Source organism: Lagenorhynchus albirostris, chromosome 14, assembly GCF_949774975.1.
Source record: "Lagenorhynchus albirostris chromosome 14, mLagAlb1.1, whole genome shotgun sequence".
NCBI lineage: Eukaryota > Metazoa > Chordata > Mammalia > Artiodactyla > Delphinidae > Lagenorhynchus > Lagenorhynchus albirostris.
This window is the reverse complement of record NC_083108.1, coordinates 79,351,096-79,378,470: the sequence shown is the minus strand read 5'-3', so window position 1 is coordinate 79,378,470 and position 27,375 is coordinate 79,351,096. Positions and strand designations below refer to the sequence as shown.

The 27,375-nt window shown below is 45.2% G+C and overlaps 1 protein-coding gene across 1 annotated transcript in view; it reads left to right on the top strand.

The window, feature by feature from the left end:
- CUX2 (cut like homeobox 2) overlaps positions 1-27,375 on the top strand; it is a 262,670-nt gene that overhangs the window by 157,588 nt on the left and 77,707 nt on the right. The window contains exon 3 of the mRNA XM_060170867.1: positions 836-883. Coding sequence (XP_060026850.1) covers positions 836-883 — 48 coding nt within the window. The remainder of the gene's footprint in view (positions 1-835; positions 884-27,375) is intronic.

Sequence of the window (27,375 nt, the reverse complement as noted above, 5' to 3'; positions counted from 1 at the left end):
GTACCCTCGGTTCTAATCCCTCTTGCACGCTGGAGAGAACTCATGGCAGTCCACCAGGGATGCCCTTGTGGCTGGGAACCTCAAGGTCACTTGAGAAAGGCATGAAATTAGGGTCCAGAAAGAGGAGGCTGCCTTCTGGAGACAGCCCAATGGCATAGAGTTGATCAAACATTTACAGAGCCCTTCTTCTGAGCTGGGTGCCATGGCAGGTGACCCCACCAAGCCCCCAGAAACCCCACCTTCTGGTGAGGAAGGAGCGACCGTGCAGAGTGGTGTTGCTAAAATGCCAAATGCAGTCTTTGCTGGAAGGGGCAGCTGGGTGGGGAAGCAGAAATGGCACGCTAGGGAGACATCTCCCGAGCAACCTAAAGGACAGAGGTTTTCATGGAGGAGCTTTGGTGACATGGCCCTGGGTGTGGAGCCTTTCCAGCCCCTCCTCCAAAAAATGTCCCATGACGGACCACCAGTCCCGCAAGGTACTTTGCATAAAAGAGCATTCCATGATCAAATCCATTTGGGAAATGCTACTTCCTCTCTCCCTCTTCCAGGAATTCTCATTGTGCATTATGTAAAAGGCTCCAAAAAGTCCTGCAGGGAAGAAACTTGATGTTGTGCTTGATGCGTCCTAGTCGGATCTGGCTTGGCACCGTGGTGTGTGTTTGTGTCTGTCTGTAGGTGTATTTATGAGGAACCCTTACGAAATCTCATGGAGTGCAGGTCCCATGGGACACGCTTGGGAAATACTGATTTGGGGGACAGCAATGAGCTGCAAACAGGGGCCATGGGGGTATCCCACTTGGCACCACGGTGAACTCTTCGCTGATCTCTTTTACAGGAAATCAGAGAGATGGTGGCTCCTGTATTAAAAAGCTTCCAAGCTGAGGTAAGACCCAAGGCCTGTGTCACGTCACAAAAATACTTCCCAGTTCCCTCTCCTATCCCACCTGGAGTTGCCAGAGGATGCCAGCAGCAGAGAAACTTCTCTACCCCCATTGCAAACTGCCCCATGCCCTCCTGATCAGCCATGGTATTATGATAAGAATGGGTTCTCGGTTCTGTTCGATGGGATTTCTGCCTGCTCTGAAATCCTCTCTACCACCCATCCTCTGAGGATATAAAATCTACACTTTTCACATCCTTTCCTGCCAACCCATCGGGCCCTAGTTCCTTTGGCAGCAGCTGAGCTGTCCTCAGCCAGTTGTTTCTCTTGCTGTCCTGGAGCCCTGGGATGGAGCTGAACCTCCTCTGTTTCTCCTCTTTGCTTGACTTTGTGACCAGGATTCTGAGAATGTCCACTTGTCTGGCTGGTGCAGGAGGTAGACTAGGAAAAGAATGGAATTACACTGAGTCAGGAGAGTGGAAGGGAGGGCCATTTCTCCAATGTTCTGTCTTCAGGGGGCTCTTCTCCGTCTTCCCCTGTATTCAGGCAGAACCCTGGAAGGATAGGCCCTTCTCAGAGCTCGCCAGTGGAGATGCATTTTAAGTCTGTCGTCTGCCAAGTGCCACATTACTTTAAATCTGTCTCTTCGGAACTGCGTAAGCGCATAAGGCAATATTAAAGTAAACAATAACTGGATTTACACAAATGTCGCTGATTTCCATATTTTTCATCCTTTCATTTTATTACTGAGTTGACTGATGCGCTTATTTATTTATAGGGCCATCCGGTATTGATTCATTTGGTTGTAAGGTGCCTGAGCTGGAAGGGGGTAGAAAAAAACCAGAAAGAAGACCAATAATGTTGGGAATGTGTCGTCATGGCTTTTATGTTTTTAAAAAAAGGCCCCCATCTGCCACCAGCTCATGGTCCCCTGAGAAATACTCAGCACACAAGCCCTTTCAGGCAGCTGATCCCTCTGTCCAGCCCAAAGACAGGCAGTGAGTGTCTTGTGTAGAGCGTCACTTTCTCAGCCATTTCCCTTGCTTGGGTTGGTGTGGCAGAGCTTCTCTTAGCTACTTAGACCCTCAGTTTCTCTATATGTTAAAGTGGAATAAAGGCACTGCAGATCTTTTCATGTTCTTTTGAGGATTGACTGAAATATAATGAAAGGAAAGAGTTTAATGTAATTCCCGGTACATGGAGAGCTGCTAGGGAGTGAAGAGCACAGACTCTGGAGTCAACCTGGATTTGAATCCTGCCTCTGCCAGTTACTAGCTGTTTGACCTTAGGCAAGTTACTTGACCTCTCTCTGCCTCTGTGTCATACTCTATAAAATTGGATAATAATTATACCTACTTCATAGGGTTGTGATTGAGGAAGAACAAAGTCAATACTCATGGAGTGCTTAGGACATTACCTTGCATATTAGAAGTCTTATTATTTTATTATTCCTATTATCAGTCACCTTCAACACAGGTTTATTTGGCCTCCACTATGCCTGGGTTGGAATCTGCCTCTTTCCTAACTAGGTGTTCAAGGATTTTTACCCAAAAGAAGGGGGTTTTCTATCCCTATAGGAAGCAGGCATGACTTATGCCATCTTTCCAATAGGAGAAAGAGTTAAACATTAGATTTCGGCAGTGATCCAGGGAAGACCCAAGTGCAGCATGGTGGAAAGCACATGTGAATCAGACTCGTATGGGCCTGGCTTGAATTTCAGCCCTGCTGCTTATACGAGCTGTGTGACCGGGGAGAAGTTCCTCCACCTCTCGGAGCTGCAGCTTTCCTCCTCTCGTAAGTGAGGCTAACAGTAAGGATTCTAAGAACTAAGCAGGGTGGAGGCAGTCGACATGGTGTCTGGCACACAGTTGGTGCTCAGTAAGTGCAGGAGGAGAGAGTCTTAGTGGGGCCAAAATAGGCAAAGGTGAATTTTCATTTCCAAACCCATGTGGCATGTTGAATACACACCATTTTAATAGCCGGGGATCTTCAAGGAACTTCGTTAATTTTTTTAAGAGGGTTTTCCGTCGTCCCTTTAATGTACCAAAAAGACTACATTTGTCTGGAGTTTTATTCCCGAAACCCCTGCTTTCTTCATGATCTATTGACTAATCCATTTCGGCCGCCATGTCCCTCCCAGCGCCTCAGGGGAGAAACACCGGCAAAGAAAGGTGTTAATAAAAAGCATCTCCTTCGTCCAGAACAAACTGCACACACATAGGCCGTTTATAATCCAAATTTGATTTTCATTTTAATTTTTTTAATGAGGGTTCATCCTTTATGCCGCTTCCCTCTTGCCAACCACCAGGCTCTAGGCTCAGAGCTGAGGATTCCCAAGTGGGCATTAATCACCTCCCAGGAATATTCCCTGAGGCAAACACCTTCCAGAGTCATATAAACTAACCCATAAAACGCCAAGGCTGAATATCGTGCCTGTCATTCCTTCTTCCCCAGTGTGGGCCTCTTGTTGAAATATAACATGTTCAAGTTCATTCCTTAATTTCACTCCACCAGCCCTGGTGAATACAGCATACGAGCATCCTTTATCTTTTCATACTGTGTATGTGTGAGGGTCTTTTTTCCTTTTTCTTTCTTTCTTTCTTTCCTTCCTTCCTTCCTTCCTTCCTTCCTTCCTTTCTTCCTTCCTTTCTTTCTTTTTCATGCTGGTGGGAGGGGGGCGGAGAGGAAGTGAATTTGCCCTGCTGTGAATCAAGGAAGCTTTTCCTCTCCGCCTTGATTGCTTAAAGGACAGTCTTGATTCCCCCTGCTCAGGGAAACAAAGACAGCCAGAGAAGGTGGCTTAATGGAGACAGCTTGAAATGGCCAAAGTTTGAATATCCTTGCGCGCAGAGAAAAGAGCAAGACGAAAGCCCTGCTAATTACAAAAGTTGCTTTATGAAAGATAATTCAAAGCAATAATTTAGCAAACATAATCAAGTCGCACAGATGGGGTTGTTGATGGATGGATTGCAACATGCAATTAGCAGTTCTCGTAGTTACATATCATTAACCCTCCAAGCACAGAAATTATTTTCTCATTATTAGTTGAAAAGGTAAAATTAAGCTGACTAGACAGTAAAGGAACAAACTACAATTAATTACCTTCATTTATTACAGTCATTATTTTAAACTTATTTTTACTTGGAGAGAGAGACGAAAACATCTAAATTAAAAGTTTTCTTATGCTAAATCAGAGGTGAAACTTTTCTAAGGAGCATGTGCAGTGGCCCAGCCAGAAGATGGCAAGGCCACTGCTGGGAAATTTTTTTTCCCTGCTTCCTTCCTCTTCCACCTTGAAGGGGATATGGCCTGCATGATGGAAAACCCTTTCCGTTGAGTTGGAACAGACACGTTCATCTCGGCCTGATTGAAACAGAGCAGTTTGGGAACCAAGGAGGCTGAAGTGTCCTCTGACCCCCAGGGGAGGCGGGAGAGTGTGGAGGTCAGATATCCAGGGTCTGTGTCCCACCCTGACACTGCTTATATGACTTTGGCAAGTGACTTCATGTCTCTGAGCCACTGTTTCCTCATCTGTAAATAGGGACAGCTCATCGGATTGCAAGAGGTTCAGTGAGATTCTCTGTTGATTGGCCAGCGAGTTATTTGTTCTCATTGTGGTGGGTGTGTTTGGTTCAGGCCTGAGAATGTTCTCTCCCTGTCCTCTTAGGATCAGAGGGGAGCTCGTGTGGCGTGACCACCTTTTAGGAGCTTAGAGACGGTACTAAGATGCCATCTAGGGCTTCCCTGGTGGCACAGTGTTTGAGAGTCCACCTGCCGACGCAGGGGACACGGGTTCGTGCCCCCGTCCGGGAAGATCCCACATGCTGCGGAGCAGCTGGGCCCGTGAGCCATGGCCGCTGGCCCTGCGCATCCGGAGCCTGTGCTCTGCAACAGGAGAGGCCACAACAGTGAGAGGCCCGCGTACTGCAAAAAAAAAAAAAAAAAAAAAGATGCTATTTACCAGGAGATAGATCAGATCATCGGTTGAGTCCATGAAGTCATTTATTCACTCAACAAACATTTACTGAGTACCCAGAACCTGAAGTCATCATCGGCTTCCCCCACCATCTGCCCCAGCCCCAGACACTGAGGACTGCCTTCTTCTCCCTCACAGGCAGTCATGGGTGGGGAAGGGGGTTCTAACCCAGGACAAGATCCCCAGGGGTTTGTAGTCTCCATTCCTGAAGCTGAGCTGCCTGAGAAGGGCATGGGGGGCATCCTCACAGCTCAGATCACCTGAGACGGGCTCGGCCCTCCCTGCCCTGAGCCCCCGCCCAGCTCTGCATGCCGTGTCCTAATTTGGTCCCTGTGCTCCCCTCCTGTTCCACATCTGCCCACAGGACTCTTGCCCTTCCCTTTGAGCCAAAGTTTAATTACAGGATCTTTTATTTTTCTTTTTGCCTTTTAACATTGTTTGCTCTTCCAGCTGTCTTTGATGTCATAATTCTCTTACTCCCCAGATGACCCTTTCTCTGTCACTCCCAGCACTGTCATGACCTTTGTAAGTGGGACCCCCTTGGGGCCACAACAGACATTAGACACGTGCAGTCCTGACCAGCCTACAAGGCCAGGGAGAAATGGCCTCACTGACCAGCGGGACCCACCAGGAAAGATAAGCAGTGGGAACAAGCGTAGGCTTGGAGCCAGATTGGCGTGAGCTTGCATCTTAGCCTATCCACTTCCCAGCTGTGTGATCCTGGGCAAGTCACTTAACCTCTCTGGGCCTCAGCTTCCTTGGCTTTTAAATGGAGATAATAGTAGTACCCACCTCATAAGGTCGATGAGAGGGTTAAATGAGTTGATACTTGAAAAGCCCCAAGAACAAAACCTAGCACATAGTGAGTGCTCCTTGAAGATTAGTCAGCACTCCTAGCTGATGAGCTGAAACTTGCCTCATCACATTTATTCCTCCCACAAGCCCAGTGAGGAAGCCTCTCCTCTCACCCATTCTCAGGTGAGGTAAATGAGGCTTAGCACCCAGCACATGGTGGTGGGTGGTAACTCAGGCTGGGACACCAGCCAGCAAAATTTATCGAGTGTTTAGCAATGCCTGTCACACATCACCACCTCTCAGCAGCATGGCAAGGGAGGCACCACTGGTATTGTCCCCTCTTACAGGTGAGAAGTTGGGTTTCAGAGAGGTTAAGCTGTTTGCCTAAGCTCACACAGCTCTTCACCAGCAGAGCAGAGGGTGAAAGATGCAGATCTCAGCTTCGAGGGCTGAACAGAGCTCCTCAAGGAGCCTGTGGGGTACAGAAGGAGCTGAGAATATAGATTCTAGATTAAGGGCCTGAATTGGACACTTGCAGGTGGTTATGGTTGTGAAGGACCTCTGTTCAGCCAGATCTGTGCCTTTTAGATGTTTTTGCTGAGCTATCCAGGCAGAATCCACCAGGGAAGCCCAGCCCCTGCAGAGAGCTGGGATTCAAACCCAGGTCTGCATAGCCAGCCCAGGACTTGGCACATAGCAAGAGCTCAGTAAACAGGGTGTCACTTGCAAGATGCAGTTAGAAAGACTTCTGTCTACCCTTACTGTTCCCTGCTCTCACACCTGCACGTACACTCCCCACAGCCTCCTCTGATGACATAATAACTTTGGTGATGCGGGTCTCCTTGGCTCCCATAACCCAGTCTGGCTCCTCTGGCTTTGCCCTGCCCAGCTAGGGGTAAAACCCGAACATCCTTCTGAATTTAATTTTGAGAACCCACCAAAGCATCACTGAACCTGTCACGCCATATTACAACCAAATTAAGAACCAGCAGCAATCCTCTTTCATTTGGTATCATATACCTTATAAAATAAATTGTTAATGCTTTTTCCCCCCAGTTAAGCAGTTATTTGCAGTTGTTCTGGGTATTTCTCATTAGAAATAACATCATCTAAAGAACGATATTGATTGATTTTTTTAATCTTGGAATCATGGACGTGAACCACATATTTATATGACATTCCCTTTAACTAGAATTCTCATGCTTTATTTTTATATTATTGATCTTTTTGACACGAATTGCTTTTGGCCTTGTGCGAGTGTTGTAAGCTTTCTGCCTGCAGAGGAATGGGCCGGGCTGAGCTGGGAAGAGTGATCGCTCCAGCAGCATGGCGGTAACATTCCCACACATTTAACAGCAATTAGTCTGTGCTGATGCCGTGGTAGGCTTTCGTGTATGAAAATTTACAAGCCTTTTAATGGACTGCATTATGGAATGCCATGCGGGGCCAGTCGGTAGGGAGATGAGGCCGCCAGGCGCGCATCCATCTCACGGCACTGTCAGCCGAGTGTCTCTCAACACTTGTGTCTGCCTGGGGGTAGTGGCGATCAAAGCAGACGCTACTGCAACAGCCAGCACGACACCAGCATGGGACGAGTGGCCATTCGTGCAGTCACTCATGCATCCATTCAGTATATGTTTCTTGAGCACCTGCTGTGTGCCAGGCATGGTACTAGGTGCTGGGGCTAAGTGGTGAACATTATTGACTTGTGCTCAAGAAAAGGTTGAGCACCACTGTGTGCCAAGAAACATGCTAAGCACTGAGGATAACAGGGTGAACACAGATTATTCATCCGACTCCCGTGATGTGGAGTAGAAATGACATGAGCCTAGATCCACACAGACCTGGGTCCAATCCCAGCTCCGTCCTTTGCCAGCATTCTCGGTGAACCTTGGTTTCCCTGGCTGTAAACTGGGAATGGTAACAGTCCCTACCACGCAGGGAGGCCAGGAGGATTCACACAGGTAAAGAGCTCAATGCGACATAAACCTCCCAGAAATGGGATTGTTGCATCATGATTTAGTGTTGTTGCCCCTTCCCCTCCATCCAGCAACCCTAGAATACACATATACACTCCTGCTTCCCTTCCAATTCCACTGAGATCTTCACGCTCAGCAGCATTTATTTGGCACCTGCTGTATACCAGGGTGAGTACCAGGCTCCAGGGATGTGGCAGTGAGCAGCTCCAGATACCGTTGCTGTCCTCATGGCACTCACAGCCTTAATGAGAGAGACAGCTGGAAACATACCCGTCAGAGCCAATGAAAGTCACGGTTATGATTGAGTTTCACGTGGCCAGAATGTGGGATGGGAGAGATTCAACCAGCCCACCCATTCCCTCATTCAGAAACTGTTTCTTGCGCACACCCTGTGTGGGGCCCTGGGGATACAACAGGGAACAAGACAGACAGGGCCCCTGTCCCAGGGGCGCTCAGAACACAGTGAGAGACATGCCTATTTGCATCATGCACGTAAATTATTTGAAGGACAATATAGTGCAGTGGTTAGGAGCACGTCCCTCTTCTGCTGCTTATTAATTGTGTGACCTGGGGCAAATTATGTTTCTCTCTCTCTGCCTTGATTTCTTCATCCGTAAAATGGGACTCCTAACATCCCCTACTTCATAGTGTGAGAGTGGGGAGCAAATGAGGTAATAGGTGTAAAGGCTTAAAACAATGCCTGATGTAAAGAAAGCTGAGATCAGAGTCAGAGACTATCTTGGTTATCACAATGATTATGGTTTTGAAATCATCCCACACTGCATTAACTAATTATGGATGTGCTAAATGCTGCTGAAGCAAAATGCAGTTGCACCCGGGAAGACCCCAGGCTTATCTTCCTTTGTCCTAGCTCTGAGGCAGAGGACTGGACTGCTTGACCCACTGGGGTTGTTGCCCAGGGAGTAGGGGGGCCCTGAAGTGCCATCCCCAAGCTTAGGTGCTGGAGAAAGAACCTTCCTGCTCATGGCATCCTCTATGAGGCGGACCCCTCAAGAGGCCCTCAGGCATCCAGTATCACAGTCATACCCTCCCTGTTTCCTGAGTGCCAGGAATAAGACCCAGAGAGGGTGAGAAACTCACCTGGGGTCACACAGCCAGGAGACGGAAGGGCCCTATGTTGTTTCAGATCCATGTAATCCCCTTACACAGAGTGGCTCCAATCAAGCAGCTGGTGAAGGAAGACAAAGGCAGTGGATTTGGGGTCTCGGAAAACCAGGTCCAAGCCCTACCACCAATCCCTAGCTGTGTTACCTTAGGCAAGTCGCTTTACCTCCAGCCTCAGTCTCCTGTTCTATAAAATGGGTTGTTGCAACACCCACCTTGTTTAATCCCTAGGGATGGGCGTGGAAAGCCCACATGGTCACCCAACTGAAAGGAAGCATCCTTTCTCTAACCCTTTGTTATTCAGAGAATGGTCCATGGGCCAGCAGCATCCACATCACCTGGAATCTTGGTAGAAATGCAGTCTCATTGCCCCCCGCCACCTCCCAGATCTCCTGAATCAGAATTTGCAGTTTAATAAGGTCCCCTGGTAAGTCAACTATACTTCAATTAAAAAAAAATCCCCCAGTAATTTGTGATTCGCGTAGGCATTGAAGTTTAAGACGCTCAACCTGAGAGCCCTGGCTGCCCTGAGGGCTTTAAAAAATACCGAAATCCGGGTCCCACCGCAGAGTGGCTGGCATTCTTGGTCTGGCGTGAGCCTCAGGCATCAGGATGTTTAAAGCTTCTGCTGGTGATTCTGATGTTTGAGATGCTCTTGCCCTAGAAGCTCACCATCTAGTGGAGGAGACAGACACATGGAAATAACCAGTGGTGTGCTGGTAAATGATGAGCAGCTGGCTATCTGGGGAGCCTTGACTTCCATGGTATAAATACTGCTGCCAGGGCCAATTTCAAGCTGCCAGCCTGAAGCTGAGAAGAGATGTGCAGTAGCATCTTATATAGCATTTCCACCACACAGACACAATAGCTATGCATAACCTCAAAGCACCGGGAGTAGTAATATATCACCAAATAATTAGGAATTGATGAGTATTGAATATGTATTTCCTCTTTCTTTCAATTTTTTTGGTAAAATACACACAGCATGTACCCCCTTAACCATCTTTAACTGTAGAGTTCAGTGGCATCAAGTACCTTCACATTGCTGTGCAGCCATCACCACCGTCCATCTCCAGAACTTTTTTCATCTTCCCAAATTGAAACTCTGTTCCCATTAAACAGTAACTCCCCATTCCCCACCCCTGGCAACCACAATTCTACTTTCTGTCTCTGTGAATTTGACTCCAGGTACTTCATATAAGTGGAATCGTCTAGTATTTGTCTTTTTGTGACTGGCTTCTTTCACTCAGCAGAGTGTCCTCAAAATTCATCCATGTTGTAGTACCATCATTTTTAATACAATTTATGTATTATAATTGTAGGTTTATATGATTTAAAATTTTAATTATGGCCATGTTTAACAACCAGCTTGCAAAACTCCTGAAAATTTAGCAGTCAGCTTTTGCAAGCTGCTGCAGGTCAGCCCCAGCACACCACCGGAAGTACAAGTGAGAACAGAGGTACAAAAGGCAGGCTTTAGGACAGGGGTCTGCAAACTATGGCCCTCGGGCCAAAGCCTATTTTTATAAAATTTTATTGGAACACAGCCATGCCCATTCATTCATATATTGTCCATGGTTGCTTTCCCACCACAGCAGAGAGCACAGAGTTGAGTAGTTGCAACAGAACCTGTATGACCTGCAAAGACAAAAATATTTATTATCTGGCCCTTTACAGAAAAAGCCTGCTCGCTCCTGCATTTAGGTGTACAGGGAGTGGGAGCGATTGACTCTTTTATTATTCATTCATTTATTCATTTGTTCACTCAGCCAGTATATACAGAGCACCTTCTGGGTGCCAGGCACTGTTCTAGGCACAGGAGCAAATAAGACAAAGTCCTTTCCCTTCCAGAGCTGACCTTCTGGGGGAAGACAGATGTAATTCAGACTCTTGCACAGCAAGTAAATATTTAATTATCAGGAATAGCATGCCAGGTAAACTGAACAGCCTGTGCAGATGCCCTGAGGGAGGATGGAAGTGAGAATTGCAGGGCTGAAAGCCTGGGAGAGTTGGCCAGAGTCAGTAGGCCCTCACCTGTGCCCAGACCTCTACCCACCCCTCCCATCTACCCTGCCAAGCACAGTATCACTTTGAGTCAGGCTTACCCTGGCACGCTGGCCCCCATTGCTTCCCCACCCTCAACGGCCACCTCCTAAATTCTCTCCATCCACCTCCCTCCTGGCCTTGGAGCCCACAGTGTGACAGACAAAAGTCTCTTATTTATTTCCTCCACAAGGCTTATAAACTGCCCTCTAATAAAATCATTCTCAGCACAAGCACAAAATAATAACACTTAATTAAAATACATAAAGCCAAATATTAGTGGAGACCAGTGAAGATTAAGATCAACCAAATCCTATGTCCCAGTACTAAGCAGAGGCCTTGCCCTAATGGGAGGGGGTTTCCATTTCTTGAGCACCTACTGGGTACCACACTCAGGGCTGGTTATCTGACATCGGGGATGTTGTGGGATATTCTAGAGAATCCTAAGGGGAAACGAATTCAGAGAGGTTGAGACACCAAGATCACATAACGGAGAAGTAGAGCTGGGATTTGAACCCAGTGTGTCTGCACAAGTCATAGTGGCTCACTCCTGTAGCAACAACATCTAACATAGTGGGAGTTTCTCATTCACATCACAGTCTAGTGCTGGTTAATGAGGCAGGGGAGCTCTGCTCCATGCAACCATTCAGGGATCCAGGCATCTTCTGTCTTCTGGCTCTGCCTTCACTGTATCCCAGAGTCTCTTTCACTTAGTCAGTACATGGGGAAGGTTCTCAAGGGACAGACCTGGAAGTGGCCACATCGTTTCCACCCACATTTCCTTGACCAGAACTCAATTATAAGGCCATGTCCAATTTCAAAGGAGGCTGGAGATATAGTCTAACGTGTGTGCCCAAGAGGGTAAAAAGAAAAAAAAAAAACAGGGCTAAGAGAGCACATAACCCTGTCTGCTGCACTGTGGCCTCCCTGATGGATGAAGTAACGACCTCATTAGCTATTGGGGAATAGGATGAACTCTGGAAAACAGTAGGATTAGTACATTTTGGACAAAAGAGCAAGAAAAGAATTTCAAGGGGTCTGTCAAGTCAAGGAGCAGCAAAACAAGGGCAAGGAAGAATTTTAACAATTTGGTGGGTGTTATAAAGCTCCTACTCTGTGTACTTCTTTGTGCTGGCCTGACTAAGGGAAGAAGTGAGCTCCGTCCAACAAGGAGGCCAAGCCACCCATTAGGAGCCCACACCCCCTAAGAAAAACTAAGAAAAAAGCAAATGTAAAGTTAGAGCAACATGTCCCAGGTGTGCCAAAGAGAAAGTGATTACTTTGTAGGCAAGCAATCAGGGAAGACTTCCGAGAGGAGGTGAAGTCCCGGCTCAGGTTAGGAAGACTTGGGCAGGATGGAACACAGAGAACAAGGTGTGGTGGTAAGAGCACAAGCTGCCTTATCAGGCAGACCTGGGTTTGTGTCCCAGTTTGACCACTGGCTGGGTGATCTTAGGCAAGTCACTTCCCCTCTTTCTGAGCCTGTTTCCTCATCAGTAATGTGGTACCTAGTGATCAGGCTAATTGTGAGGATTAAATGAGATGGTCGTGTCTGGAGTGCTTAGCTCAATGCATAGCACACAGAAGGCTTAAAATGAGTACCCCAGTGGCTGTTTGGTGAGAAGTGCCACATATCTGAAGCTATGATATGTAGGGAGGCGGGGGAGAGGAAGAGGCTAAGAAACACACTTGGGCAGGACAAGGGGGCCTTGAATGCTGAGTTAAGTCTGCACTTCGTCTTGTGGGTAGACAAGGTGCCCAGGAGTCTTTATTGATTATGAAACAGCATGACCAGAAGGCTTTTCTAGAAAGACCCCTTTGGAGGTAAGTGGGGTGGGAGGGGGTTGACTCAGAAGTCAGGATTTGGAGCACTTGAGACATGTAGCAGTAGTGATGTCCTGGCCTGAGGTAGAGGAGTGGCAAAGAGAGGGCTGGTTTGAAAGAGTTTGGAAGTGGGAAGCCAGGCCTTCACGTGGCTGATGGAGATAGAAGGCCTGGGTATCAGGCTCCGGAGGTCAGTGGGGCATGGCACCATTAGCAGAAGAGGAGGAGGCAGAACTGGTGTCAGGAAGACAAGCCCAGTTGGTTTAGACACCCAGGCTCTAGGAGCCAGGGAGGCCTGGGCTCAACCCCAGCTCTGCCTCTTACCTGCTGTGTGACCTTGAGCAGGTCACATGACATCATCTCCCCCATCTGTAAAACGGGGATAATATTTGTCCCTCCCTAATAGGGCTCTTGTTGGAGGACTCCATGAGATTATGCCTGGCACATAATAGGTGCTCAGGAAATGGTCCTTGTTATCACCATCCTTTTTCCTGTTGAGTCAGACCCAAAACTGGGTTAAGAAAGGGCTGATGATGAACCAGCAGATTCCTCGGATACTCTGCAGACTGTGAGAATGCTATTACTAGTAACAACCCACAGCAGCAGCCAAACCCTCCTGTGTGTTCAGTGTATGCTGTGTGCTCAACATTCTTCTAAGTCCTCCACACATACTTTTTTTTCTTTTAACATCTTTATTGGACTATAATTGCTTTACAATGTTGTGTTAGTTTCTGCTGTATAACAAAGTGAATCAGTTATATGTATGCATATATCCCCATATCCCCTCCCTCTCGCATCTCCCTCCCACCCTCCCCATCCCACCCCTCTAGGTGGTTACAAAGAACGGAGCTGATCTCTCTGTGCTATGCAGCTGCTTCCCACTACCTGTTTTACATTTGGTAGTGTATATATGTCAGTGCTACTCTCTCACTCCGTCCCAGCTTAACCTTCCCCCTCCCCGTGTCCTCAAGTCCATTCTCTATGTCTGCGTCTTTTTTCCTGTCGTGCCCCTAGGTTCATCAGAACCATTTTTTTTTTTACATTCCATATATATGTGTTAGCATACGGTATTTGTTTTTCTCTTTCTGACTTACTTCACTCTGTATGACGGACTCTAGGTCCATCCACCTCACTACAAATAACTTAGTTTCATTTCTTTTTATGGCCGAGTAATATTACATTGTATATATGTGTCACATCTTTATCCATTCATCTCTCAGTGGACACTTACGTTGCTTCCATGTCCTGGCTATTGTAAATAGCGCTGCAATGAACACTGTGGTATATATCTCTTTTTGAATTATGGTTTTCTCAGGGTATATGCCATGTAGTGGGATTGCTGGGTCATATGGTAGTTCTATTTTTAGTTTTTTAAGGAACCTCCATACAGTTCTCCATCGTGGCTGTATCAATTTACATTCCCATCAACAGTGCAAGAGGGTTCTCTTTTCTCCACACCCTCTCCAGCATTTATTGTTTGTAGATTTTTTGATGATGGCCATTCTGACCAGTGTAAGGTGATAGCTCATTGTGGTTTTGATTTGCATTTCTCTAATGATTAGTGATGTTGAGCATCCTTTCATGTGTTTGTTGGCAATCTGTATATCTTCTTTGGAGAAATGTCTATTTAGGTCTTCCGCCCATTTTTGGATTGGGTTCTTTGTTTTTTGATATGAGCTGCTTGTATATTTTGGAGATTAATCCTTTGTCAGTTGCTTCATTTGCAAATATTTTCTCCCATTCTGAGAATTGTCTTTTTGTCTTGTTTATGGTTTCCTTTGCTGTGCAAAAGCTTTTAAGTTTAATTAGGTCCCGTTTGTTTATTTTTGGTTTTATTTCCATTTCTCTAGGAGGTGGGTCAAAAAGGATCTTGCTGTGATTATGTCATAGAGTGTTCTGCCTTTGTTTTCTTCTAAGAGTTTTATAGTGTCTGGCGTTACATTTAGGTCTTTAATCCATTTTGAGTTTATTTTTGTGTATGGTGTTAGGGAGTGTTTTAATTTCCTTCTTTTACATGTAGCTGTCCAGTTTTCCCAGCACCACTTATTGAAGAGGCTGTCTTTTCTCCACTGTATATTCTTGCCTCCTTTATCAAAGATAAGGTGACCATATGTACGTGGGTTTATCTCTAGGCTTTCTATCCTGTTCCATTAATCTATATTTCTGTTTTTGTGGCAGTACCATACTGTCTTGATTTCTGTAGCTTTATAGTATAATCTGAAGTCAGGGAGCCTGATTCCTCCAGCTCCGTTTTTCTTTCTCAAGATTTGGCTACTCGGGGTCTTTTGTGTTTCCATACAAATTGTAAATTTTTTTGTTCTAGTTCTGTGAAAAATGCCATTGGTAGCTTGATAGGGATTGCATTGAATCTGTAGATTGCTTTGGGTAGTATAGTCATTTTCACAATGTTGATTCTTCCAATCCAAGAACATGGTATATCTCTCCATCTGTTTGTATCGTCTTTAATTTCTTTCATCAGTGTCTTATAGTTTTCTGAATACAGGTTTTTTGTCTCCTTAGGAAGGTTTATTCCTAGATTTTTTATTCTTTTTGTTGCAGTGTTAAATGGGATTGTTTCCTTAAGTTCTCTTTCAGATTTTTCGTTAGTGCATAGGAATGCAAGAGATCTCTGTGCATTAATTATGTATCCTGAAACTTAACCAAATTCATGGATCAGCTCTAGTAGATTTCTGATAGCATATTTAGGATTCTCTATGTATAGTATCATGTCATCTGCAAACAGTGACAGTTTTACTTCTCCTTTTCTGGTTTGGATTCCTTTTATTTCTTTTTCTTCTCTGATTGCTGTGGCTAAAACTTCCAAAACTATGTTGAATAATAGCAGCAACCTTGTCTTGTTCCTGATCTTAAAGGAAATGGTTTCAGTTTTTCACCATTGAGAATGATGTTGGCTGTGGGTTTGTCATATATGGCGTTTCTTATGTTGAGGTAGGTTCTCTCTATGCCTACTTTCTGGAGAGTTTGTATCATAAATGGGTGTTGAATTTTGTCAAAAGCTTTTTCTGCATCTATTGAGATTATCATATGGCTTTTATCCTTCAGTCTGTTAATGTGGTGTACCACATTGATGATTTCTGTATATTGAAGAATCCTTGCATCCCTGGGATAATCCTCACATGATCATTCTTTTAATATGCTGTTGGATTCTGTCTGCTAATATTTTGTTGAGGATTTTTGCATCTATGTTCATCAGTGATATTGGCCTGTAGTTTTCTTTTTTTGTGGCATCTTTGTTTGGTTTTGGTATCAGGGTGATGGTAGCCTTGTAGAATGAGTTTGGGAGTGTTTCTCCCTCTGCTATATTTTGGAAGAGTTTGAGAAGGATAGGTGTTAGCTCTTCTCTAAATGTTTGATAGAATTCACCTGTGAAGCCATCTGGTCCTGGACTTTTGTTTGTTGGAAGATTTTTAATCACAGTTTCAGTTTCAGTGCCTGTGATTGGTCTGTTCATATTTTCTATTTCTTCCTGGTTCAGTCTTGGAAGGTTGTGCTTTTCTAAGAATTTGTCCATTTCTTCCAGGTTGTCCATTTCACTGGCATGTAGTTGCTTGTAGTAGTCTCTCATGATCCTTTGTATTTCTGCAGTGTCAGTTGTTACTTCTTTTTCATTTCTAATTCTGTTGATTTGTCTTCTCCCTTTTCTTCTTGATGAGTCTGGCTAATGGTTTATCAATTTTGTTTATCTTCTCAAAGAACCAGCTTTTAGTTTTATTGATCTTTGCTATTGTTTCCTTCATTTCTTTTTCATTTATTTCTGGTCTGATCTTTATAATTTCTTTCCTTCAGCTAACTTGGGGTTTTTTTTGGTTCTTCTTTCTCTAATCGTTTCAGGTGTAAGCTTAGGTTGTTTATTTGAGGTGTTTTTTTGTTTCTTGAGGTAGGATTGTATTGCTATAAAGTTCCCTCTTAGAACTGCTTTTGCTGCATCATATAGGTTTTGGATCTTCATGTTTTCATTGTCATTTGTTTCTGTGTATTTTTTAATTTCCTCTTTGATTTCTTCAGTGATCTCTTGGTTCTTTAGTAGCGTATTGTTTAGCCTGCATGTGTTTGTATTTTTTACAGTTTTTTTCCTGTAATTGATATCTAGTCTTATAGCATTGTGGTCAGAAAAGATAATTGATACAATTTTAATTTTCTTAAATTTACCAAGGCTTGATTTATGACCCAAGATATGATCTATCCTGGAGAATATTCCATGAGCACTTGAGAAGAAAGTGTATTCTGTTGTTTTTGGATGGAATGTCCTATAAATATCAATTAAGTCTATCTGGTCTAATGCATCTTTTAAAGCTTATGTTTCCTTATTTATTTTCATTGTGGATGATCTGTCCATTGGTGAAAGTAGGGTGTTAAAGTCCCCTACTATTATCATATTACTGTCAATTTCCCCTTTTATGGCTGTTAGCATTTGCCTTATGTATTGAGGTGCTCCTATGTTGGGTGCATAAATATTTACAATTGTTATATCTTCTTCTTGGATTGAGCCCTTGATCATTATGGAGTGTCCTTCTTTGTCTCTTGTAATAGCCTTTATTTTAAAGTCTATTTTGTGTGATATGAGAATTGCTACTCCAGCTTTCTTTTGATTTCCTTTTGCATGGAATATCTTTTCCCACCCCCTCACTTTGAGTCTGTATGTGTCCCTAGGTCTGAAGTGGGTCTCTTGTAGACAGCATATTTAGGGGTCTTGTTTCTGTATCCATTCAGCGAGCCTGTGTCTTTTGGTTGGAGCATTTAATCCATTTACATTTAAGGTAATTATCTATATGTATGTTCCTGTTATCATTTTTTTAATTGTTTTGGGTTTGTTATTGTAGGTCTTTTCCTTCTCTTGTGTTTCCTGCCTAGAGAGTTCCTTTAGCATTTGTTGTAAAGCCGGTTTGATGGTGCTGAATTCTCTTAACTTTTGCTTATCTTTAAAGGATTTAATTTCTCTGTTGAATCTGAATGAGATCCTTGCTGGGTAGAGTAATCTTGGTTGTAGGTTTTTCCTTTTCATCACTTTAAGTATGTCCTGCCACTCCCTTCTGGCTTGCAGAGTTTCTGCTGAAAGATCAGCTGTTAACCTTACGGGGTTTCCCTTGTATGTTATTTGTTGCTTTTCCCTTGCTGCTTTTAATATTTTTTCCTTGAATTTAATTTTTGATACTTTGATTCATATGTCTTGGTGTGTTTCTCCTTGGACTTATCCTGTATGGGACTCTCTGCGCTTCCTGGACTTGACTATTTCCTTTCCCATGTTAGGGAAGTTTTCAACTATGACCTCTTCAAATATTTTCTCAGACCCTTTCTTTTCTTCTTCTGGGACCCCTATAATTCGAATGTTGATGTGTTTAATGTTGTCCCAGAAGTCTCTGAGACTGTCCTCAATTCTTTTTATTCTTTTTTCTTTATTCTGCTCTGAGGCAGTTATGTCCACTATTTTATCTTCCAGGTCACTTATCCGTTCTTCTGCCTCAGTTATTCTGCTATTGATTCCTTCTAGAGTATTTTTAATTTCATTTATTGTGTTGTTCATCATTGTTTGTTTGCTCTTTAGTTCTTCTACATCCTTGTTAAATGTTTCTTGTATTTTCTCCATTCTATTTACAAGATTTTGGATCATCTTTACTATCATTACTCTGCATTCTTTTTCAGGTATACTGCCTATTTCCTCTTCATTTGTTTGGTCTGGTGCGTTTTCACCTTGCTCCTTCATCTGCTGTGTATTCCTCTGCTTTCTCATTTTGTTTAACTTACTGTGTTTGGGGTCTCCTTTTCTCAGGCTGCAGGTTAATAGTTCCCATTGTTTTTGGTGTCTGCCCCCAGTGGGTGAGTTTGGATCAGTGGCTTGTGTAGGCTTCCTGGTGGAGGGGACTGGTGCCTATGTTCTGATGGGTTGGGCTGCATCTTGTCCTTCTGGTGGGCAGGGCCATGTCCGGTGGTGTGTTTTGGAGAGTCTGTGAACTTAGTTTGACTTTAGGCAGCCTCTCTGCTAATGGGTGGGGTTGTGTTCCTGTCTTGCTATTTGTTTGGCATGGCACGTCCAGCATTGGAGCTTGCTGGCTGTTGGGTGGAGCTGGGTCTTAGTGCTGAGACAAACATCTCTGGGAGAGCCCTCGCCGATTGATATTATGTGGGCCCGGGAATTTCTGGTGGTCCAATGTGCTGGACTCAGCTCTCCCACCTCGGAGGCTGAGGCCCAACAGCCGGCTGGAGCACAAAGACCCTGCCAGCCACACCGCTCAGAAGAAAGAAAGAAAAAAAACCGAACCCTAGGACAAATAGTAAAAGCAAACCTATACAAAATCACACAAAGAAGCATACACATACACACAAAAAAAGAAAAAGGAGAAGAAAAATATATATGTGTGTGTGTGTCTGTGTGTGTGTGTATATATATATATATATATATATATATACATACATACATACATAAAGGAAGAGAGCAACCAAACCAATTAACAAATCCACCAATGATAATAATCACTAAATACTCAACTAAGATAAACATAAAACCAGAATCAAATTAGATGCAGAAAGCAAACCCCAAGTCTACAGTCGCCCCCTAAGTCCACCACCTCAATTTTGGGAACATTCATTGTCTATTCAGGTATTCTTCAGGTGCAGGGTTTATCAAGTTGATTGTGGGGATTTAATCCGCTGCTCCTGAGGCTGCACAGAGAAATTTCCCTTCCTCTTCTTTGTTCACACAGCTCCTAGGGTTCAGCCTTGGTTTTGGCCCCCTCTCTGTGTGTAGGCCACCCTCAGGAGTCTGTTACCCACCCAGACAAGAGGGGGTTAAAGCAGCAGCTGATTAGGGGTCTCTTGCCCACTCAGGCAAGGAGGAGGAAGGGGTACAGTAGTCATAACTGGAATGTGGGCTGAGCCTGAGGCGGCAGAGGCCAGCGTGATGTTGCAACAGCCTGAGGCATGCCGTGTGTTCTCCCTGAGAAGTTGTCCCTGGATCACGGGACCCTGGCAGTGGCGGGCTGCACAGGCTCCCGGGGGTGTGTGGATAGTGACCTGTGCTTGCACACAGGATTCTTGGTGGCAGCGGCAGCAGTGTTAGCAGTTCATGCCCGTCTCTGGGGTCTGAGCTGATAGCCGTGGCTCACGCCTGTTTCTGGAACTTGTTTAGGCGGTGTTCTGCCTTCTGTGGGCACACTGGGAAGGAATCCCCTCTTCTCTCGCACTCCGAAACAAAGGTCTCTTGCTTCTCTGGCAGGTCCAGACGTTTTCCCCAAACTCCCTCCGGGCTAGCTGTAGCGCACTAGCCCCCTTCAGGCTGTGTTCTCGAAGCCAACCCCAGTCCTCTCCCTGGGGTATGACCTCCGAAGCCGGAGCCTCAGCTCCCAGCCCCCACCCGCCCCGGCGGGTGAGCAGACAAGCCTCTCGGGCTGGTGAGTGCCGGTCGGCACCGATCCTCTGTGCGGGAATCTCTCCGCTTTGCCCTCCGCACCCCTGTTGCTCCGCTCTCCTCCGTGGCTCCGAAGCTTCGCCCCCACCCACCCCCTGTCCTTGTCAGTGAAGGAGCTTCCTAGTGTGTGGAAACTTTTCCTCCTTCACGACTCCCTCCCAGAGGTGTGGGTCCTGTCCCTATTCTCTTGCCTCTGTTTTTTCTTTTTTCTTTTGCCCTACCCAAGTACGTGGGGATTTTCTTGCCTTTTGGGAAGTCTGAGGTGTTCTGCCAGCATTCAGTAGGTGTTCTGTAGGAGTTGTTCCACATGTAGATGTATTTTTGATGTATTTGTGGGGAGGAAGGTGATCTCTACATCTTACTCCTCCGCCATCTTGAAGGTCTCGCCCATACTAACTTTTAAAATCATTGCTGCAACCCTCTGGGATAGGACTTATAGTTATGCCTATTGTAGAAATAAGCAAACTGAGGCATGGAGGTCGGACAGCTAGGAGGTGGTGTGAACAGCCCAGGAGCTTCGGTTTATGCAGATCCGATCTGCCTGGGAGGTAAAGACGTCTACTTTGGGCCCCAGGGGTGCCAGGTCCAGCTCTTAATCCCATGACCTGGGGTGAGACAGGGAGAGAGAGAGGGTCGTGAAGAAAACAAAGGACCAGAGGTTGTGGCCTGGTTGGCACTGGTTCAAGAGAAATGCCCAAAAGATTTTATTGTTTTATGTTCTGCGTAATTGTGAGACCTGGATTCAAATTTTGGATCTGAACTAGTAGCTTCAAGTTAAAAAATGATTTTTTAAATCTCTCTGCTTTAGGCTTTTTTTTTTCCTATAACAATTGCAAAAATAATTGTCAAAAAAATTGCCTCCTAAGAACAGCAAAAACTTTCTAGCATCCAGTGTGAAGAAGGGTCATTGTGTCCATACCCACCTCCTGATAATTTGATCCCAATTTATCCTCAGCAGAGCTGTTGTGCTGGCCTTCTGAGCCTTTGCACATTCTGTTCCCATCTCTCAAAATGCTTTTCCTTCATAAGTCCCCTGAAAAATCCCTGCTTGTCTCTCAAGGCTCCAGCCAAATATTGATCCTCTAGGTCCCTATCCTCACACCTGTGCCTCCTGGATTATGGGCCTCTCTGCCCTCTGAACCACACTCCCAGCGGGTGGGCATGGGCTGTTGACATCTCTGCCTCTCCTAAAAATGACTCAGGCATCACAGAATCCAGCCCTCTTGTTTTCCAGATTAGTTTATCCAGCCCTCTCTGCCGGCAGCCTGGGTGAGCGCTTCAGAAGACAGACAACACACAGCTTGGCTCCCTGTGTATAACCCTCCAGTAACGTCTACCACTACCTGGAGTGAAATCCAGACCCCTGACCACCAGCTACAAGGCCCTCTGCCTTCAATCTCTCACCTTGTTCCCCTTCTTCTTTGCATCCTTTATGCTCTTCTTTGGAAGTACACTCGCCCACACCTCAGGGCCTTTGCACCTGCTCTTCCCTCTTCTTGAGGCTACTTCTCCCCCTGTTTTGTCCACTTAATGCAGAGGTTCTCAACCTTGGCACTATTGACATTTTGGACTGGATAATTCTTTGTTGTGGGGAGCTGTTCTGTGTGTTCAGTAGTATTCCTGGCCTCCACCCACTAGATGCCAGTAGCACCTCTCTCCTCAGTGGGAGAGCCATCAATGGCTCCAGAGAGTTGTCCCCCTGAGAACCACTGACCTAATGCCTACATGTCTTTCAGATCGCTGTTGAAATGTTACTTCCTCAGGAAAACCTTTGTGGGCCCCCCACAGATTTAATCAAGCTTTCCTGTTACATATGCTTATAGGAGCCTTCACAATACTTAGGATAGTTTGTAATGTTTATTTGCTTAATTGTTCAAATAACGTTTGTTCCTCCCACTTAACCAAAGAAAGGAAGGAGGACTTTGTAGACCGTTATGTTCCTGAGTCTCACATGGTGCCTGACACACAATAGATACTGAATAAGTATTTATTAAATGAATGTTGACACAAAGTAATTGGCAAACATTGCTATGGCTGTTTCTGTGTTTCAGGCAGCATTCTGAGCACTTTACAGATACCAATTTATTATTCCCCCTGACCACCCTATGAGGTAGATATTATTATCAACATTTTACAAATGAGAAGAATGAGGCACAGAGAGATTAGGTAACTTGCCCAAGGCCACACAGCCAGTAAGGGGCAAAGACAAGATCTGAACCCAGGCAGTGTGGCTTCAGAGTCCTTACCCTTAACCATTATTTATTAAGCACCTACTGTGTGCCAGGCCCTGGGGATACAGTAGTAAACAAGAACTACATTGCCCCAGGTTCCAAGAATTCCACTCAGTTCCAGAAAGGTGGCTCTGTTTATAGGTGCAGATGTTCAGGTGCAGAGATATTCAGACGCTGAGCAAGGCCACACAGCCAGTTGGCAGCAGAACACCTCTCTTTATTCCAGGCTTTATGTGCTTCCTACTATACACCCTGTGTCCACAGGGTAGGGACACTTTGACGATTTAACCAATTATAATAATATTTTTCTCTCGGAATGTTTAAAAGAAAAAAAGTTGGCTTGCTAAGGTATAATCATGGCTCAGAGGCCAACCTGACATTAGTTATTAATTAGGCCATTATGCATTCCACAGTGATAATTGCTTTGCTGCAAAGTCACCAAGCATGAAACGGACCTAGCAGAGAAACGCAATCAATCTGAGAAGTCGCAGCCCAGTTGCGTTCTCTCACCTTGAGTCGGGTGTACGCCAGAGCGGGAAACAAAAAGAAATTAATGCTACATCAATAGGCAATAGCAAGCTGGCCCCATCCCATTCCTTCCCCGGGATGATCGTGTGCCTGGGCGCAGGGATGGTGTTTAAGTGAAGTTTATCAGCAAAAACGGCCATTTCTCTTTGATCTCCTAGCCAGTGGAAATCTGTTCATCTCCTTTCCTTTTTTTCCCATCTTGGGAAAGGAAAAAAGCCATCTGTTTGCCTCGCCTGTTGCTTTTGCAATGAGTAGGGTGGGGGAACAGCAGCTGCTGGGGCTGCCCAGGTGTCAGGAACAACACAGCAGCTCTTCCTGTGTTCTGTCTCAGTCTACGTTCTGTCTCTGGCCTTGGTGGGGCAAGAAAGGAGACGCCTACCCCACCCTGAGCCTCCAAGTGGGAGACGTCAATGTCGAGGGCAGCTGGAAGTCCATCTTAAGAGAAAACCTTGGGGTACAAGAAACAAAAATCCACCCTAGCTAGCCTAGATGAGGAGAATTTATTATAATATTAGCTACGTGATATTTATGGGGTATCTTTTGTATACCAGATGCACAGTTGTGTCATTTAATCCTCAGCAGGGGTATTTTTGGTATATCCCCCATTTTACAAATGAAGAAACTAAGGCTCATCATGGCGAGTTGTCTTGCTGAAGGTCCCACCGCTAGTGGTAGAGCTGGGATTTGAACCCAAGCTCATGAATACAGCACTCTCCTGAGACCACATGAGAGGCTGGAGAAAGCACAGCTGGCCTTCCAGAGCATGGGACAAGGAACCAAAACAGCTCAGAAGCAAAGGAGTGGGGTTCCTCATCTTGTCCTCTCTCTGGGCCGGCTTTCTCACACATGGTAGATGGAAGGTGGCTCCCGCATAATGGCCATCTCAGTCCCCAGGTTCACCCCAAAGTCACTGGAGCTAACTACCTGGACAAATCAAAATCAACCAGTCTCAGATTTAAACTGTTAGGATAACGAAGATCATTGGCCTAGCCCAGTGTCTGCCCCTGGTACATCAGCCATGGACAGGAAGATGCCTCAGTGCAGACATCAGCCGCTGTGGCCGATCTCGGGGGAAGAAGGAAGGTCACAGACTCGCAACTTACCGTTGCCTAATTCAGCTTCTTATCATTTTGTCCATTCACACAGTCCTGATTCTCCCTCTCATCTAACCCCTTCAATCAGCCACTTCACATACTGGAGTTACTACTACTTTCCTGCAGACATTTGGGGTTTTGCTCCTGGAAGAGTAGTCGAGTGATTCTTACAGAGAGGGTAGATGACCGTCTACCTCAGGATTTAGAAAGCCCCAAAGGTGTACAGATCTCAACCAGCCCAATCATCTGTATTTTGCCCAGAAGTCAAGATAAAGAAATTCATTATGCTGAGAATGGGTTGTTTCCAGTTCTCGCTCATTGAAGCCAGGCTCTGGCGCCATCTTGTTTCATTCTTCCACGTGATTTGCCTGTGCCAAGACCTTATATACCCCACATCCCCACATGTTCTCTGTGAAAGGAGAGTAAAACCCAGCGAGCCCAGCTCCAGTGTTTGAGAGATTATTCCCATTCCAAACAAGATGGCAACCAAGACTGGTTGAAGACTTCCCACATTGGCTCAGCTCCTCAACGGAGCCTCCAACGCATGTTTCAGTGTTTGGCCAAGCCCTTGAGGGGTAGGTGGAGCGGTTTGCTGCTTCTGTGACATTGATCACCAGAACTTGGGATGGCCAAGCTGGACAACCCCTTAGAGTTAAGCTGTCACCCTTAAATGTCTCTGATGCTTAAGCATACTCAGCTGCACAGCCTCTTAGGAAGTTCTTCTCAGGAGCTGACTCATAGTGTGAAGTAGGACTTAGATGTCTCTGTTATAAATGTTCCTTTTTCAGTGTATAAGGCGAGGGGACCCTGACATTTTGAAAAGGAGTAAGAAGACCATGTTCTTCCATCCCTGTTTTCTTCACTTGATGGGGACAGACATAATCATTCATCATTTCAACAAATGTTTGTTGGGCTTCTCCTACATGCCAGATGCTATTCTAAGTGGTGAACAAAACATTCTAGCAGGATATGTTAAATCAGTAACAGCTTGCTGTTAGAGGACCTGCTCATTTTGACATGGACCCAGCTCTATTCTGGCTTAATCCTGGCCTGATGTGGTTACTGTTTTTATCCCCATTTTACAGAGGAGAAAACTCAGAAAGGTTAGGTGACTTTCCTTAGGTCACAACAGAAAGGCTAGATGACTTTCCTAAGGTTACAACAGCAAGTAGTAGAACTGAACCCAGTTGATATCCTTCTAGACCAGGGGTTGGCAAATTATATATAGCCCATGGGTCAAATCCAGCTCCCTGCCTTTTTTTGTAAATAAAGTTTTTTTTTTTAAACAAATTTATTTATTTTATCTTTGGCGGTGTTGGGTCTTCGTTGCTGTGCGCGGCCTTTCTCTAGTTGTGGCGAGCGGTGGCTACTCTTCGTTGTGGTGTGCGGGCTTCTCATTGTGGTGGCTTCTCTTGTTGCGGAGCACGGGCTCTAGACGCGCAGTCTTCAGTAGTTGTGGCGCGTGGGCTCAGTAGTTGTGGCTCACGGACTCTAGAGGGCAGGCTCAGTAGTTGAGGCGCATGGGCTTAGTTGCTCCATGGCATTTGGGATCTTCCCGGACCAGGGCTCGAACCCGTGCCCCCTGCATTGGCAGGCAGATTTTTAACCACTGCGCCACCAGGGAAGCCCCTGTAAATAAAGTTTTATTGGCACACAACCACACAGTGTCTGTGGCTGCTTTCACTGTACAAGGGCAGAGTTGAATAGTTACGACAGACCATATGGTCCACAAAGCCAAAAATATTTATTCTCTGGCCCTTTACAGAAAAGGCAAGATCAAACTTATAAATTTTGAGTGGTTGAATTTGACTCAGAGAATGCATATCTTCCTACAGTCATTTCTATCTTCCTCCCTCCTTTCTCTCCTTCTTTCCTTTCTTTCTTCTCTTTATTATGGAAAAATTCAAATACATGAAAGTTAAAGAGAATAAAATAATGAGCCACATGACCCAGTTTCAATGATTATTCACTCATAGCCACTTCCCTTTTGCACCCCTGGATTATTCTGAAGCAAATCCAAGTTGTATCATTTCACCTGTAAATATTTTAGTGTATAATCTCTAAAAAATAAGGAATCTCTTTGTAAACATAACCACAATATCATCTCATCCAAAAATTTTTTAACACTAATTTCTTTTTTAAATTGAGATATAATTGATATATAGTATTATATTAGTTTCAGGTATAGAGCATAATGATTCAATATTTGTATATATTGCAGAATGATCACCACAAGTCTACTTAACATTCGTACCACACACAGTTGCAATTTTTTTTCTTCACAGTAGTTTTTTAATATTATCAGATATCCAGGCAGTGCTTCAGTGTCCCTTATTGGCTCCTCAGGGTTTTTTTAATTGTTTTATGGTGTATACCAGGACTCACACAGGGTCCATACATTGAGACTGATGGATGTGCCTCTCAAGTATGGCAACTAACTGTCTATTGGTTGTGCTAGGTGTTTCCATCACGAGGTGTATGATGTACCTCCCAGTCAATTCCTTTTTTTATGCTGTTGTTAGGCCCTGGACTGAGGGGTACCTGAGATGCAAAACTTTGGGTTTTAAAGCTGAGAAGCTCTTCAGGTGTAAGACTTTTCAGGCTAAAACTGGGGAAGTCCAAGAAAAACTAGGACAAGTTGGTCATGCTACCTCTGCTACATGTTCTAATCTGTAAGCACCCTGCCCATCTTTTTTTTTTTCTGATCTGTATGTGGAAATAACTGGCTATTTTTCTTGAAGACATTCCCCTGATCACAGCTGATTGCACCAGGGGCCGACACTGGTCTCAAGCTAGGCCAACAGTATTCATTATCTCAGGAGTTTGAGTGTGGGACTGGTTGAGGAAGCCAAGAAAGCTGACCTTAAGAGAGGGCAGGGCCAAGGGACTTGCCTCGTGCACTAGAAGCACCCTCCTTGCTTCTGGACTGTTCTGGTTCCTTGTCCCACCCTCTGGAAGCCCAGCTGCACTTTCTCTGGCCTCTCATGTGGTCTCAGGAGAGTACTGTGTTCATGAGCTTGGGTCCAAATCCCAGCCCACCACCAGCTGTGGGACCTTGGGCAAGTCACCTCACCTGTAGCTGGGATTTTGCTGATTGTGCCCCTGTGGTGTGGTTTGACCAGTTCCTCTATCCTCTATATTTGCTGTACATGGGTAATTGGATCTAGAGGCTTGATCATATTCAGGTTCAATGTTTTGGCAAGTCTATTCATAGGTGGTGCTAGGTGTTTCCATCACGAGGTGTATAATGTACCTCCCAGTCAGTTCCAAGATGGGGGTGGGGTCAGCTAGAGGCAGGGACCAGCCTGATCAGTGACAAGCCAGGTGTGGCCGCCTAGGGACACCTAAACCTCCCTCCCCCCGTATGTCAGGAAACCATAGCCGATGTCCTCTGATAGTTAACATTCATCATTAATAATGGAAGCGGAAACGAAGTGATTTCATAGCTGTGCGAGGTAATTAAATTACTTACGTGAA